Source organism: Myodes glareolus, chromosome 11, assembly GCF_982192425.1.
Source record: "Myodes glareolus chromosome 11, mMyoGla1.1, whole genome shotgun sequence".
In the NCBI taxonomy this organism is placed as follows: Eukaryota; Metazoa; Chordata; class Mammalia; order Rodentia; family Cricetidae; genus Myodes; species Myodes glareolus.
In genome coordinates this window covers 65,451,685-65,469,380 of record NC_142036.1, presented here as the reverse complement: position 1 = coordinate 65,469,380, position 17,696 = coordinate 65,451,685, and the positions used below count along the sequence as shown (strand labels likewise).

The window sequence follows — 17,696 nt, the reverse complement described above, 5'->3', positions numbered from 1 at the left end:
CTACATAGAGAAACCCTGTCTCAAAAAACCAACCAACCAAACAAACAAACAAACAAAAAGAATACAAGTGCTCTTCCCAGATGTGCCGCCTCTGAAGCTTCTAGTATAGCTTTGATAAAATAAATTGTGCAAATAGCTTCACACCAAATCACTCTCTCTCACTGATGCAGGGTTTTGCCCTGGAACTTTTGCTGCAGACCAGTTTAGTTTGGAATTCACAGAGATCCTGCCTCCCTGGAGTGCTAAGATTAAAGGCATGTGCTACCACACCTGGCCCCAAAGAGCTGATTTTTATTTCAATGTCATTAATAATGATAATTTTGAACTCATGAAATTGGTCAAGAACCTAATCTACACCGTGTGTGTGTGTGTGTGTGTGTGTGTGTGTGTGTGTGTGTGTGTGTATACAGCTATGGAATTCTCTGTTGCAAGCCGACTGACTGACCCTCTTGTGTAAACAAACCAGCAGGCAATTGTATTTCTGTCCTTTTAGGACTTTGAAAGCAAAGGTCCTCTGGCTCGTCAGGGGTGATGGATATGTGTCATTTCTGTCTGGCACTAGAGTGCAGAGTGCTGCATTCAGACTCGGGGACCTTCAGATCTAGTCCCTTAAACAAAATTTCCCAATATAGGACTTTGATCTCTTAAAGCAACAACAGCATTCAAAGAACTCGATTTTCATACCTTATTTTTAAGTGGCATATACTTCCTAGTTTTTACAAAAGAGAGCTGTAAAGGAGAACACATTCTGAAATGACATTTCCACCCTGTGGAGAGCAGTGTCGGAGCTCTCCCATCTCTCACCCCCTCCACTCTCAGAGATACACGTGTCATTTTAAGTGTAGAATAATTCTCCACTTCTGTCTTTGCACAGAAGACGAGCTAAGACGCAGTAGACGCTGTGCTGCTTTTTTTTCACAGTACACACATTTAAATTTATCTTTATTCACTGAATGTGGGTGACTTAGCCTGTCTCTACTTTGATTTTTATGCAAATATCAGGGTGATAATGTCACCTACCCCAGAGAGCTGGTATGAAGTTGAAATCAGATCACGTACCTATGAATACTACCTAAGTACTTCAGACAATATGTGGATCATAGTAAGTGGTTATTATGTTTCAGCTATTGCTCTAATTATGACTTCATAGTAACACTGAAGATTTTTTTTTACAAATACTCAAAGGAAGAGTTTTTCTGATAATCATATTTCAAAATCATACTTTTAACATAAATTCATACTGTTTTTTGTATAAGTATATGCCGTCTTTTTAATGTCACATATACAGCCATTGTTTCTAATCTAATTTCTACATTTGAAGCTTTTTTGCAAAGGAGTAAATTCATTTTAGATTATGCATTTAACTTTTAAAATTACATTTATTTATTCTCTCTCTCTCTCTCTCTCTCTCTCTCTCTCTGACTGTAGGTCCAACTGCCACTTGTGAGAATCAGTTCTGTCCTTCTACCAAGTTGTTCCCAGGTAATATCAAACTCAGGTTGTCATTCATGATGAATGCATCTACTGACTGCGTTAGTCACCATTTTCTGGCTCTTTTGAAGTTAGAATTCGCATGCAGTACACATTTGGTTTGTGCTTGCTGACTGCTCTGCCTGAAGACGACTGTAGAGACTGACTACCTTTTTGTGGCAGCCAAAGAACCGTCCTACCGAGCGCAAGGTGCCTTCAGTGAGTCAGTTTCACATGGGCTACTTTACAAAACATTAGTCCAACTAAAAATCTCCGTTAATTATTAAGCCCGTCCGTATCATCTGGCTAACTGACACTGAGACCAAAGAGTGAGACCAAAGAGTGTTGATTCCTGAAGTTGAGCCAGTAACCGACAGGAAAATGTAGCTACAGAGGAACTGAAAAGTACTCAGCTGTTTCCTCTTGTACTACCGAAGAGAGTGTCTGCTGCTTGGCTGGCATGTCTGCGACCTAACAAGCATTCTGACGCTTGTTCAGCGGTCCTGGTGTCCTGTGGAAGCATGGCGGAAATTAGTGTTCCAAGAATCCTCCTTCTGCTTCTTTCTCTGGCCAAGGTACTGGAGGGTACAAAGCTGCTGGCGCACCTCAAAAAGTGTGGTGACTTGGAGTGTGAAAGTAAGTTTGCTTTTCTTCTTCACTCTTAAATTGAGTTCTAAAAGTCACATTAAATGCTACTGTGGACCTGTAGGATGAAATCAACGTTAATAGTATTGAGAAATCTCTGAATTATAAACTACAGCTTGATATAAAAAAAGGGAATTCTGAAGCAAAGCATTTTGTGACAGCGTTAGTATAAATTTAACATAAAAGACAAAAATAAGACTGGTATAGAAATATGTCAGAAATGGCATTAATCTGTGTGTCAAAAACTAAATAAAAACTAAAACTTTTACTATTTCTTAATGAAGATTGAGTTGTTTAAAAAAGACATCGGGCATTTTGGTAATTCACTCTTAATGAAGCTTCTATATTTTAGTTTCTATTTCATGATCAACACTTTCTGATTCTCATGAGTTTCTCCAAAAATGTTTTTATTTCAAGTGTCATGATTTAACTGTCTAAATTTTATCAAATGTTAGTCATTTGTTTTAATTTATTATGCAAAATGCTGAAATAAGTGTTCCAATATATACAATTTATAACATTCAATATTAAATTCTCTTGAGTTTCTATGATGAGAAATTAATTTCTACTTTAAGTACTTACAAAGTAAGTTGCTTAAGAACTTATGTTTAAAAATTTTATTTTATATATGTGGGTATTTTGCCCACAGGTATATATGTATTTTTGTACTATACAACATATGTGCCTAGTGATCACAGAATCCAAAAGAGGGCATTTGATTCCCAGGCACTTGAATTACAGTTATGAGTTTCTGTGTGGGTGCTAGGAACTGGTTCTGGGTCCTCTGCAAGAGCGTAAGTACTCTTAACCACTCAATCATCTGTCTAGCTCCAAGAACTTATTTTTTTGTTTTCCACATGTTGATGCAAAATAACTTTATCCTGCAGAATATGATGACACACACATCTTTAGTCCCAGCACTCAGGAGGCATAAGCTGGCAGATCTCTAGTTCCAGGCCAGCTTGATCTACATAGTGAGTTCTTCTTTTCAAAATAGAGCAACAACAACAAAAACAGAAAAAGAAAATATTGTATGATCATCTTAGAATTGCTGAAAATAATTTCTATCTTTCCAACATGAAAACTGTTTTTAATTTTGCAAAATGTAAATTTAAATACAAAATATAACTATATGTAACAAAACGTATATGTATGTATGTATGTATGTATGTATAAAAGATTTATTTGCTGTGTAGCTCTGACTTCCCTGGAACTTGCTTTATAGACCAGGCTGGTTTCGAACTCAGAGATGCCTCTGCCTCTCATGTGCTGGGATTAAAGGTGTGTGCCACCACCACCCAGGTAGTAATATTTTTATGAATAAAAATTTTTGTAACCTTTCTCAGAAGTCATTTGAAACTAATGTTTAGTACATCTTTCTTCCTTCCGTCCCTCCCTCCCTCTCTTCCTTACCTTCTTTCTTTACATCATTTTTTGTTGTTGTTTTGTTTTGTTTTGTTTTGAGATAGTCTCTCTACATAGTCCTGGCTATCCTGGAACTCACTCTGTAGACCAGACTGGCCTTAAACTCACAGAGATCTGCCTGCTTCTGCCTCCCAAGTGCTGGGATTAAAGGGTTGCGCCACCACTCCCTGCCAACTACATGGTATTCCATAGTAAAGACCCTTTAATTTTTCTCTAATAATTGCTTTTTACATTTTAATTGTATTTTTATTTATCCTTAAGCAGTTTCATACATCTTTACGATGTGTTTTGTTCATGTCTACTCCATATCTCACTTCCAACTCCTCCCGAAGCCTCTTGCAACATCCCCTCTCCCAATTCATATTCTCTTTTTTAATTTTTTTAAAAAAGTTATTTTTAAAAGATTTATTATTCATTTTATTTTGCTTGTGAGTGTTGTGTCTGCATGTATGTCTGCATACTACATGCACGCCTGGTACTGGTAGAGGTCAGAAGAGGCCATGGAAGCCCCTGACACTGGAGTTACAGATTGTTGTGAACCACCATGAGGGCGTGGAGCCATCCACTGGAGCACGTGCAGCCTACCAGTGGCCACACCCCCAGAGAAATGACTCCTCCCTCAGAAGCCATAGACTCAGCAGCCCCTCAGCTAGCAGTAGAGGCCAGTGAGTCCCTCCCTGCTCTGTTCTGGGATGTCAATGGTTTGATCTTGCACAGGTCTTTAGCAGGCAAGCACAGCTGCTGTGCATTTGTGAGTGCAGCAGCCACATCATATCCTGAAGACAGCGTTTCAAAATGCAAAATGTGATCAGTTTAAATATAAACGTTTCATAAGTGATATTTTTATGCATTATCCTTTTTTCTTAACCTTTTTGGAAAAGCCATTCAATATGTAGAAAAGTTTCTGACCATAGTACTCTACAATGACAATTCTTTCCCACTTTGTATTATATCAGCGCTTTAATATCTTTAGGATTCAATGGAAATTCAAATTTATAGTAATTTATAATGCTATTTTGACTCTTTTTGTTTTGTTTCGTTTTATTTCAAGACAGGGTTTCTCTGTATAGCTTTGATGCCTGTCCTGGAACTCACTCTGTAGACTAAGCTAGCCTCAAACTCACAGAGATCCTCCTGCCTCAGCCTCCTGAGTGCTGGGATTAAAGATTTGGGCCACCATCACCCAGCGCTATTTTGACTCTGAAGGACTTAATCAGTACGTCTTTAAATTTTACACATTAGTACCATAATAGTTATATGATATGTATGTTACCCTAGACTCTGGAGGGCTGAATCAAGCATACGTGATTCACTCAGAGTCACTGAGGACCTCCCATGTCTCCGGGGGATGTGCTTTAATACAATGTGTTTTAAAAGGAAATAAAGTGAAATGTGAGCTGTTTCTTCCTCTGTAGAAATATTAATTTTATTTAATAATGGCAAGATAGATCAAGGCGAAACAGTAGTGACATAAAATTGTGAGGACAGCAGGTAATGCTGGAGTCCAGACTCAGACAGGAAGCAAGAAGAGAGGTAGGTTTTTTTTTCTGGACTGAGGGAAGATAGATGCTTAGGATAAGTGAGGTGATGTTTCAGTTAAAAAAAACTCTCAGGGCAGACCTAGCCAACCATAGCTATCTGATCAGCCCCCTAAGCCTTAGCTAGATGCTCACTTTTAGAATGAAATGGGATTGTTTGCCTTATAGATGTGCACCGAGGACTTAACAGAATGAAAATATAATGGCTGGACAGGTAGATAGCAGAAAGAAAGTCAGCATCCTACACACTGGAGAACAGTGGTGACTCCCTCCAAGAACAACGTATTTGCAAGCTGGAGTCTGTGGACAGGAACAAGAGAGGTTGCTTAAAATAGGGAAGGGCACGGACTTCAGAGATGAATCTATACATATGAGGTCTTACTGCTCCTGCAGAGGATCTGGGTTCGGTTCCCAGCACCTACATGGCAGCTCACAACCGCCTATAGATCCAATTCCAGTGGATCTAGAACCCTCTCTGGCCTTTGTGAACACCAGGCACACATATGGTGAATATACAATCATGCAAGCAAAACACTCAAATACATAAAATGAAATATAAACATCTTTAAGACCTAAAACGCAATAAGGAAGGGAGGGCCTGTGAGATACTCAGCGGGTCGAGGCACTTGCTGCCAAGCATGACAGCCTGAGTTTATTGACAGCCAGGCCCCACTGGATACCAGAAGAGAACTGACCCCCAAAAGTTGTGTTCTGGCCTCTACACGTGCCCTACATATACATGCACACATGCACACATGCACACATGTGCGCTCACACACGAATGTAATTTAAATAAAAAATGAGTAAGTGGGATCATTGTAAATAATCTTTAATACTGTGCCAAAAAAATCTGGGTTTGAATTTGTGTGCAGTGAAAAGTTTACTTTGGTTTTTGAGATTAGCATTTCAAACTTTATTATTACTCCTACTACTATTATTATAGAAATAGCCTGTGGTAGTTTTCTGTGGCCCCAGAAGCTCATAGGGAGTGGCACCATTAGGAGCTGTGGTTTTGTTGGAGTAGGTATGACCTTCCTGGAGGAGAAGTGTGTGACTGTGGGGGCAGGCTTTGAGGTTTCCTACACTCAAGATACCACCGAGGGGCACAGACACTTCCTGTTGTCTCTAATCAAGATATAGCCAGCACCGTGTCTGCCTGCACACATGGACTGAACCTCTGAAACTGTAAAGGAGTCACCACAATTAAATGTTTTCCTTATAAGAGTTGCTGTGGTCATGGCGTCTCTCCATGGCAATAGAAACCCTTACTAAGACATAGCCTAAATTCTTGAAATCCTCCTACCTACCTCAGCTTCATGAGTGTTGGGATTACAAGTGTGAACTATCAGGCCCAGCTATCATTTCAGAACATGAGGAATGGCTAGGTGGTGGTGGCACATGCCTTTAATCCCAGCACTCAGGAGGCAGATGGGGAGGATTTCTGTGAGTTTGAGGCCAGCCTGGTCTACAGAGCAAGTTCCAGGACAGGCTCCAAAGTTACACAGAGAAACCCTGTCTCGAAAAACCAAATAAATAGATAAATAAATAAAATAAAAAACAAACAAACAAACAAAAACCTTAAAGGATGGATTGAAGGAAGGCAAAGTGGCTGGAGGAGTCAATGATGGTGGCATATATCTATAATCTCAGCATCTGGGAGAAGCTGAAGCAGAAAGATTTTAAGCTTGAGGCTAGTGCAGGATACATAACAAGACCTTGTCTACAAATAAGTAAATGAGAGGCAGTAACATTTTAAAGTGTGTGCTTTTCTTTATGTGTCTATGCAGCCTTAATCAGCAGAGTCCTAGCCCGGACAGATCACACAGGACCTGACTGTCGGTACCTGAACTTTACTGAGGGCGAAGAGATATCTGTTTATGTTAAACTTGCAGGAGAGAGAGAAGATCTTTGGGCAGGCAGCGTAAGTATCCAGTTTTAAGAACTGAATGCTGAATGAATGGCCAACTTGCACAAGGATACTCCCTGTTAGTCTATAAAGGAACTCTTATCACTATATAAATATTAAAACCCTCATTATGCTTAAGCAAACAAACAAAATATGATCACATGCACACATTTAATCCAAGTACTCTGTACAAGGCCAGCCTGATCGACATAGCAAGTTCCAGACCAGCCAGTGCTCAAAAACAAACAAACAAACAAACAAACAAACAATCCCCCCCAAATACCAAAAAAACACATTTAGTGATGGCTCTAAAATTTCTTTAAAAAGAAGTTTTGGGTAGGCAGCTTAAGATGAAGGACTAAAAGAATTCTTCAAAATTACCTTTACATCACATAGATTGTTTTAAGCTTAGAATTCATAGTTATTTAGAAAGCATTTAGGAGTACTGACAGATATATAATGGTCACCACAACCATCTGTCTGTGCTGTCAGAGACGAAGTTTGAGAAAGACCAGACGTTAATTGATCACATTTCAAAGCATGTCTATCTGAAGAGAAAGGACTGAAGTTGGCTGAAGAGGTCAACAGAAAGGTTGATACTCTAGAGAAAAAAGGTATATACATTTTTTATGGACAATAAAAGAATAACTGCGAGACCTTTTATTTCGCCAAACTAGAAGCAGCCTAAACCATCTCTGAGGATAATAATTAATGTTTTTAATTGAAAAGATTTATATCTCTGCTGTGTATTATGTTTTTTGTAATAATGGAATGCTATGGTAGACGAGTTTTCTCCCAAGCTCACCAGACATGACCAGTCTGATGGAGTCCCATAGGGTTCCCATATTGTGTATGTACCAGGTTCTTCCCCAGTGCAGTCTCTGTGCTTACTGTCTGAATGGTCAGGCTGTCCATAAACTCCCAATGTAGCTGAGCCTGAATGCCAGATCCTCCCGAGTGTCGATGTTGCTGATGTGCAATGCCATACCCATCTGAAGGTGAAAACTTCCTCTTCCTCCCAGAGGATGTTTAACCAAACCTTTGCCACTGGCCAGATTTGCCCTGATCTGCAGCTACTGGGACTATTTACTACTTAGAATGGCTTTAAAATACCTGTTTGTGTGTTTTGAATGCATCACAGAAATCTGATGCAGGTATAAGAAAATGACATAGTTTAAGTCATAAGAGGCCAAGAGAACAATCTTTTTTGTTTGTTTACTAAGCATGAAAATGATAATTCTACATAAGACAGTGTTTAATGGATAAAGTCTGAGTGAAGTCTCAGTTGCTTTTAGTTTGGTATATTAAATGTTTAGTCTAATTGCTTCTCTGCCTTTTTGCTAACATGAATAGAGATGAACAGTTATGCTTACAACTGTTAAGGACTCATACCGTGGACTCCTAGGGCATCTCCAAACAGTCTATGTACTATGGAATACCTATTGCTCTTACTCTATATTGTAACTAACGAGAGCTAGCAAAATGATGTTTAATGTGTGTTGGTGTTAGATTGATCAGAAGACAGAAAGACATCTGTGGAACCTTAGCAGTCATAAGAGCTGCGAGTGGCTGAGTGATGACGTCACTCTTGGGGGCCATCCTACGTGTGCTTGAACTGGACCAAAAGACTCTGTTACCAGGCTAGCCCAGAAAAGTCAAAAGGAGCCAAAAGGAACTGCATCCTCCCTTGGGGACAGACGGACCTTAGCTACCTTGATGGATACATCTGCAGCTCCTGGGAGTTTAAATCCTTTTTTGAATGTGACACATTGAAAACTCCAACTTTGTCACATCCTCTGGAGTCTTCCTTAGCTGTCATTTAAATTGTTACTTTTTGCTATCTCAGATAAAAAAGTGTAAATCTGCAGAACCCGAGAGAAGAAGATCCTTAGGAAATAAGGGAGGGCTGGGCTGGAACAATGGCCAGTAGTCAAGAGCACTTGCTATACTTCCAGAGGACCTGGGTTTTCTCAGTATCCACATGGCAACTCACTACTCCAGTAACTCCAGTTCTAGGGGATCTGATGGCCTCTTCTGATTCCCACAGGCACTACAAGTAAAACATCCATACACATAAAATAAAAATAAATAAGTCTTAAAAATAAAAGAGTGGAGAGGGAGCGAGAATAGTAGGAGTATATAGCCCAGTTTTGGCAGGGGCACTTCCAGTGTGGGTCATTGTGCCCTTAATACTATCCTGTCAAACAGCATAAAGCTAAGGCCTCACTCGTGTTCTCTTTGTTGTTATTGTTTGTTTGGCACTGGGACATGAATCCAGGGCCCCGTGCACGCTGAGAAAGCTCTCTTCCACCTCATTACACCCCAGCCCCCACTCACAATTTTTAGATGATATTTGAGAGCCAATTAATGATTTGTGATTTCATGTAGCTAAAAGTCAAGGTCTCAAAAAGAACTGAGGCTCAGTAGTTATGACAGCTTCAATCACTTCTCCTTTATAACTTTGCTCTCCATTTTGTTAGAAAGGAAAGGACTTTGGATTTTTCCCCAGAGATGCAGTCCAGATTGAAGAGGTCTTCATATCCGAAGAAGTCGAGATGCCAACTAAGGTGAGTAAACCCATTCTCAGCTATTAACTGATTCAAAAGGTTCTTGGCAAAATGTCTTCCTTGGAATAAATGTCATTGGTTGTGTGCTTTGTTTAATGGTTGTCAACAATAGTTATTAAGAACTTGGTCTTGGCATGGTTTGTGTATGTGAATACAATTAGATAAAACAGCACAGTTAAAAACTTTGCTTTTTGAGCAATTAACAGGCAATAGAGTACAGTGGTTAGAAAAGTGAATTCTGGAGAGACACAACATACTCTAAATAAAATATATAATTGAAAAAGAAAAAGAATCAAAATGATATTTCAATACATGAGTTTGACTTGCCAGTTTATTCGGATTCCAGGTTTTACCAGGAGTGAGGACATGGTGAAATAAGACTGTTTGCTTTCACACTGTCTTTCATCGGCACTGGGATTAGCTGTCCACTTCCTGTCAGATACTTGGCCCTGTCACTTGTATCTCTGTTGTATCTGTAGCACATTCTCTCCTCTGTGTGTCCCCTCTTGTAGACCTCTCCCAAGGCACTGTCGTCTCTGTCTGTCACAATTTTATTTTATTATTGCTGTGCTCTATGTGCATAATAAGGGGAAGAGTCATTGCCACGGAGCGCCTGTGGAGGTCAGAGGACAACTTTGAGGAGGAAGTTCTCACCTTCAGTACTTAAATGGACTCCAGGGATCAGACTGACATTCTCAGGCTAGCACAGTAATTGCCTTTATTCACCGAACCGTTTCACTGGCCAGGCAACATCACTATTTGACCGGAACACAGTAGCCTTCTAACTGCTTGACTCTATTTTGCTCCTTTCCAGTCCATTCTTCGAAAAGCAATGGATCTTGTGAAAACAAAAGCAAATGATCAGGTCATGTCATTCTTTTCCTTAAATACCTTCCATGGCTTTTCATTGGCCCTGGCATACAGCTCAGACTCCATCCCAGGTCCTGTTTGTGCCACTGTTTCTGCCTGGTACCCCCCTCCTCCCATAAGCCACACATACCCCTGGATAGACTGGCTTTTGGGTTTTTCTTAGAATGTGCCAACTCTTTCTTAGCCCAGACACTTGAAGGGACTCTCTCTGGGTAGGACACCCCACACTTTTTCATCTAGCTGGTTTCTTCTTACCCTGTAGGTGCCGGCTTAAATCTTTAGTGCTTCTCAGGAAACTTTTGGAGTATTTCCCTAGACTCCAGTGATGTGGGATTCTCCTCTGTATGCCGTGAATATGTTTTATTACCATTGGTTAGTAAAGAAGCTGCTTTGGGCCTATGGCAGGGCAGAATAAAGCCAGGTGGGAAATCCAAGCAGAGATATATAGAGAAGGTGGAGTCAGAGACGCCATGTAACTGCCAAAGGAGAAAGAAACCCCAGAACCTTACCGGTAAACCACAAGCCTCGTGGTAAAATGCAGAATAATAGAAATGGGTTAATTTAAGATGTAAGAGTTAGTTAACCAAAGGCCTTAGCTAATAGGCCAAACAGAATATAGTTTCTGTGTGATAATTTTGGGTCTGGGCAGTCAGGAAAGTAACAAGCAGCCTCCATCTAGTGATGCTAAGGCAGTGAATTTGGCTAAACTCAGCAGATTCGATGCAGTCATTATGTGCATTTTTTTGTGAGCCAATTATCACTCTATATAGATTGGGGGATGTTATAATTAGTGTGTAATTTTAAAAAAAGTGGAGCCAGTAATAAGATGACTGAGCCAGTGAAGGAACTTTGCCAAAGCCTGATGACTTGAGTTGATCCCTGGAACCCTTGTGGAAGGAGACAATCAGCTCTACAAATTTGTCCTTTGACCTCTACATGGACATCATGGTATACTTGTGCTCAACGTTAGTCGTGTGTGTGTGTGTGTGTGTGTGTGTGTGTGTTTGTGTGCATATGTGTGTCACATGCACTTGTGCCACAGTCCATGTGTGGAGGTTAGAGGTCAACTTACTGGAGTTGGTTCTGTCCTACTATGTGGGTTTGACAATCAGGTCCCTAGGCTTGGTAGTGGGCACCTTTACCTGTTGAGCAATCCAAACGTGAGAGCTGAGAGCTGATGGCAGCAGGAAAGAGAGTGAGCGAGCGAAGGCCTGACAGAGCAGGGGCTGAGCCCACCCCTGATAAAGAATTACTCCTGGGCTGATGCGCCCACTCCAGTGACAATGATAGCAGCCTTTGTCCATTCACATTGCCCTCGTGGCCTAATCACTAATGACAAGGGGCCATCTCTTGTGACTGTTGCATTAAGTTTCCTGTATATGCCTTTGGGGAAGCACATTTAAGTTATATATTATATAGCCCGTGCCCTGAAATCACTGCAAAACTGTGTGCATTCACTTAGCACATTCTTAGGAGGTGTCAGATTTTGTAGCTACTCCATGTATGCCTTCTCATCAGAACTTATTTGTGGCATATACTCAAAGCATTAATAATCTATGTTTTTCAGCTGTTTGATAACAAATGAAGCATACTCTAAGAATTTTCATTTAAGTTTATATCATTAGTCCTTGGAAGTCAGTTGTAATGCATGTATTTGAGATTCAGAGACCTGATTTTAGGTTTTACTCTAGGGTTAAGGTAGTTGTATACTTTTGGGAAAATCATGGTCATCCTTTTTCTTTATTTTATTTTTGAAATAGTTTTTTAACAAAACATTTATTTTTAGTTATTTGTCTGTGTGAGTGTATGCCACATGTATACAGATGCCCAGGAAGGCAAGAAGAGGGTATTAGATCCCCTGAACTGGCGTTAGAGGCAGTGAGTGAGAGTCATCTGATGTAGGTGCTGAAAACTGAGCTCGGGTCCTCTATAGAGCAATAAGTGCTCTTGTATGATTTTTGTTTTGGTTTGTTTTGCTTCTTTTTCAAGATAGGGTTTCTCTGTGTAGCCCTGGCTATCTTGGAAACCCCTCTGTAGACCAGGCTGGCCTCAGTCTTAGAGATCTGCCTGTCTCTGCCACCTCAGTGCTGGGATTATGGGTGTGAAACAACACACCTGGCTACAGTCTACTATCTTAAAATGTTTAGAGAGAGGTATTTTTTTTAAAGTAATTTTATTAAATTATAAAAGTTTCCATTTCCGCCCCTCCTCCCACCACCCTCCCACTTCCCCCACTCCCTCTCCTCCTCCCTCTCCATCCCTAAGAGCAGTCAGGGTTTCCTGCCCTGTGGGAAGTTCAAGTTCCTCCCCCCTCCCTCCAGGTCCAGGAAGGTGAGTATCAAAACAGACTGGATCCCAAAAATCCAGTATATGCAGAGGAAACAAGTCCCAGTGTCATTGTCAATGGCTTTTCAGAAAGACTCCGGGCCAGCCACATTCAGAGAATCCGGCCACATTCAGAGAATCTGGTTGGAACATGTCCTCGTTCAGTCCCAGTCCAACTGGCCTTGGTAAACTTAGAGAGAGGTATTTATGACTTTTTTTTTCTTTTAGGAATCTGACTTTCTTTGTCTTCTTGGGGAAGGCTACATATTTGGAAGTGAACATAGTGAGTTGAACAGCGATGATGATGGAAATATGTACCCATATGAAGGACATGAAGACCAAAACTATAATATATATGAAAGTGGTTTTCAGCCAGAGCCTGACTTTTATGCAGCTTCTGAAGGGACTTCGTTTGAAGACCAAATTCCAGCATCAGAAACCCGTGAAGAGTTCAAGATTTCCAATGAGTACAAGGACTTGGAAGAGGCTGGAAGTGCAGGCAGTGGGGAGCAGGGTTACACTTCCGACATGGACCATGACTTGTCTGAAATGCAAGGACGGTTTGGACTGGGGAGAGAAGCTAAAGAGCAGACTTTTAAAGCAGATTCTGAACGCACCCAAGAAAACTCATCTCAAACTAGAGAATTAACAGTGGAGGAGGAGAATGACCCAGAGAAACTAAACGATGGTGAACCCCAAATGGAGCCTGAGCAAGATCCAGAAGCCCAGTTTGATTCAGAGACACCAGAATTCAGTCAAGTCTCAGAGGAACAGTATGAGCTAGTGTCTGAGTCAGAGAACACCCTCAAGCCTCAAGCCACTGGCTGGTTTGGTGGTGGGTTTACAAGTTATTTAGGTTTTGGAGAGGAGAACACAGAACACATTCCGCCATTACAAGATGTTCCCAATTCTGTTTCAGCTGATGAAGAGGCCCCAGCTCCATACAGAGAAGTGTCAGCAGACAAGGAAGATAAGGTCATCAATGGCAGCTCAATTCCCAGCCCAACTTGGTTTGACTTTGGTTTTGGTATTCTCGGCTTTGCATATGCCGATGAAGACAAAAGTATTTCAGACGATGGGAAATGTGAAGATGGTGAGGCCGAAAACCACAAACATCCTATAGCAAATGATTTTGACCCTGGAAAGGAACAAGAAAACAGAATGATAACTGTTGTGGAAACAGAAGATCAGACAGGTAAAGAAAGCACCTTGGAGAAGATAGATGGCTCCGATTCTATGCGGTATCTGAAGAAGTTCTTCTATAACTCTTGGAGCTTCCAGAGTCTGCCAGAGGACACAGAATTGCCATTCTCCACACAGACGCTGGATCAAGATAATATCGCTGAAAGCGACAAAACTGAAAAGCTCCCCACTGAAAATTCTGCTGCTGAGAGCGTGGAAGAGCCCATGATGCTGGACAGCACATACAGCCTGTCAGGTTGGTGTGAAAAGATTTATATTTGTTGGGATGATTTTTAAAAGACTTTTACTTATTTATTATGTCAGTGTTCTGCCTGCATGTATGCCTGCAGGCCAGAAGAAGGCACCAGATCTCACTACGGATGCTTGTGAGCCACCATGTGGTTGCTGGGAATTGAACTCAGGACCTCTGGAAGAGCAGTCAGTGCTCTTAACCGCTGAGCCATCTCTCCAGCTCCAAATGGTTAATTTTCCTAAGTACCAATCAGATAAAAAGGTTCATGTTTGCACTGGGGAGATGGCTCAGAGGACTAAACCCCTGCTGCATAAGCATGAGGATGAATTTGGATTCTCCCCAAACATATGAAGAGCAGGGCAGCTTGTAGTGGTGGCCGCTTGTAGGCTCAGCACCTAGAAGGGAGAGGCAGAGGATTGCAGGGGCAAGTTGATGAGCTAGACTGTGTGGGACCATGGAGCTCCATTCAGTGAGAGACCTGCTTCAGTAAATAACATACAGAAAAACTGAGGCAGACAAAAGATGTTCACTCAGGCCTCCACCTGCACACACTCACACATACCCAAATACATACACACCTATTTACTCCTTCATTCATTCATTTTTCTCTTATAGATTGCATTCTGGCCATAGTTTTCCCTCTCTCCACTCATTCTCGTTTCCCCTCTGCCTCCCCTCTCCCACAGATCCACCCCTCCTCCATTTCTCTTTAAAAAAAACCCGTAAGAGCAGGCCTCTCAGGGATGTCAGCTGAACATAGCATAGCAAGTTACAATAAGACTAGATACAAACGTGGTCAGTAACATGGATATCTGCTTAACCAGGTCTAATTAATTTCTGACGGGAAGAAAAGGCAGTGACAAGTTTCATCATCTTCTGAGATTGCTTTCAGTAATTTGACATGCTTATCTTGCTGACGCAGTGTGTGACCCTTCTGAAACCACCAAAGGGAACAGTAATCTTGCGTGAGAGTTTTCCTTTGCCTGGAGTGATCATAGCCAAAATGACCAAAAGCTTAGTACTGTTGTAACTTAATTTTTCAGCACAGCTTGTCCTGTATTTGTCTTTCTTTTCTTGGTTTTTTGAGACAGGGTTTCTCTGTAGCTTTTGAAGCCTGTCCTGGAACTAGCTCTTGTGAACCAGGCTGGTCTCAAACTCACAGAGATCTGCCTGCCTCTACCTCCTGAGCCCAGTATTTGTCTTGAAAGAGAAAAAAGTATTTGTGTGTACAAACTCATGGCAGCGTGGATTTCATAATTGCTATTTTTATATTTTTTACAAATGTCTGTGTCTTCCATGTACAGAGTCAACATAGAACTACAAAATGCCATTGTCTAAACTCTGCCAATCTTTTTTTTGTTTGTTTCTTTGAGACAGGGCCTCATGTAGCTCAGGCTAGCCTTAAACACACTAGCAGAGGATAACCCTCAGCTCTTCATCCTCCTACCTTTCCATCCCAAGTGTTGGCAGTATAGGTATGCACCATAATACCTGGCTAAGACTATTTCTTTAATTTATCTGTGTTACACAACATCTCTAGTATTTGAGTCACTAACATAATGTACTCAGAATGCAAGACATACTAAGAGCTGCATGTGACTGTATATAGCTATCATCCAGCACTGGGAAGGCTGAGACAAGAGCTCATTCTGTGTGAAACCATGTTGGACTGACTGCAGAGTGAAACCCTATTGCAATAAGTAAATACAAAAAGTATACAAGACATTGTGTTAGCTGAAGAGGATTCCAGTCTAGAGTATCTATTCCTCTAAAATTCTCAGCTGGTGTAAAGGATGGGTTTGAGTGGAATTTTAAAAGCTTTTTTATAAGAAATTGTTTTTGTACTGGGCAATGGTGGCACACCCCTTTAATCCCAGCATTTGGGATTACAGAGGCAGGTGTATCTCTGTAAATTTGAGGCCAGCCTGACTGATCTACAGAAGGAGTTCCAGGAAGTTTTATTTTGTTTTGTTTTGTTTGTTTTGTTTTGTTTCATTTTTTTTCTTCTTTGAGGCAGGGTTTCTCTGTAGCTTTAGAGCCTGTCCTGGAACTCACTCAGACTGGCCTCAAACTCACAGAAATTTGCCTGCCTCTGCTTTCAGAGTCCTGGGATTAAAGGCATGTACCACCACTGCCTGGCGTGATTTTTTTTTTAATATGTTCCCTCAACTATGTAGTATGGTATGGTATATACTAATGGAGTGGAATGGATGTGGGATTAAATGGACAACCACGGATGAAATTTGAATGTAATGAATCCCCGAAAGGACACGAAGAACAACAATGTGTGGCATTTGATCGGCACCTTATCATTTTCAAACTTCCTCCTAAATAGCTTAGTGATACTACCCTTTTTCTGTATAATGTTTGATTTCCAGGTCTCACAAGGTACAAGCAAAGTATTGACTCTTGCAAAAGGCCCCTGACCTCCACACACATGCAGTGGCACACATACATTTACACACACATGCACACAAGAAAAAATCTTGGGCTGGAGAGATGGCTCAGTGGTTAAGAGCATTGCCTGCTCTTCCAAAGGTCCTGAGTTCAATTCCCAGCAACCACATGGTGGCTCACAATCATCTGTAATGAGTTCTGGTGCCCTCTTCTGGCCTGCAGGCATACATGCAGACAGAATGTTGTATACATAGTAAGTAAATAAATATAAAAAAATCTTGAGTGATTGTGGATTTTATATTTAATGGTGAATATTGTTACATACACATGCTCTAACGGACTCAGTTTTAGAACTTAAAATCAGTTACTGTAAACTCTAGTATGACTTTCCTTATTGTAACTATCCTATTTATTAGATAGAATTAGCTACCAATATCAAGCATCCTGTAGATACTGTAAATAAATTTGGCCATTCAGACTCCCTGGTTATCTAACAGGTAAGTAAGCAAAATCTGTTCCACTGAGTGATGTCTGCATATTGTATCTTTTTGGGTGCATGTTTCTAACAGGAATAAAACCATTTTGTTATTTTATTTTTGAGACAGGGTTTCTCTGTGTAGTCTTTGCTGACCAGGAGCTTGTTCTGTAAACCAGGGTGGCCTCAAACTTAGAGATTCACCTGCCTCTGTCTCCCTAGTGTGGGGATCAAAGACATGTACCACCATGCCAGCCAGAAATCTTTTTTCTTTAATTAATTGTATTATTTTATTTATATGAGTGTTTTGCCTGTAGGTATGTTTGTGTACCCCCAGAAACCAGCATTGGATACCCTGAAAGTGGAGCTACACATGGCTCTAAGCCATTATATGGGTGCTGGGAATTGAACCTGGGTTTTTTGCAAATGCAGCAAGTGAGCCATATCCCCAGCCCCAGGAATGAAATCTTTTTTAAAAATTATTTATTTACTTTAAAAATATGTATTTTTACTATGTGTATGTGTGTCTGTGTGTGCTTGTATGCAAATGTCATGATGCATATGTGATGATCAGAGACAGACTGTAGAGTTAGTTTTCTCTCTCTCTTTAAATAAACTTACTGATTTATAATTTATGTTCACT

The 17,696-nt window shown here is 40.7% G+C and overlaps 1 protein-coding gene across 8 annotated transcripts in view; it reads left to right on the top strand.

The window, feature by feature from the left end:
* The first annotated feature begins 1,780 nt into the window (after nt 1-1,780).
* Mia2 (MIA SH3 domain ER export factor 2) overlaps nt 1,781-17,696 on the top strand; it is a 71,063-nt gene continuing 55,147 nt past the window's right edge. For 4 of the 8 annotated variants that reach the window (XM_048415814.3, XM_048415813.3, XM_085697601.2 and 1 more), the window contains exons 1-4: nt 1,782-2,106; nt 6,866-6,999; nt 9,465-9,551; nt 12,975-14,184. In XM_048415814.3, coding sequence (XP_048271771.3) covers nt 1,992-2,106; nt 6,866-6,999; nt 9,465-9,551; nt 12,975-14,184 — 1,546 coding nt within the window. In that variant the 5' untranslated portion in view covers nt 1,782-1,991. Of the gene's footprint in view, nt 2,107-6,865; nt 7,000-9,464; nt 9,552-12,974; nt 14,185-17,696 lie in introns of all 8 variants that reach the window. The other 4 variants (XM_048415816.3, XM_085697604.2, XM_085697602.2 and 1 more) reach the window with 2 other exon arrangements.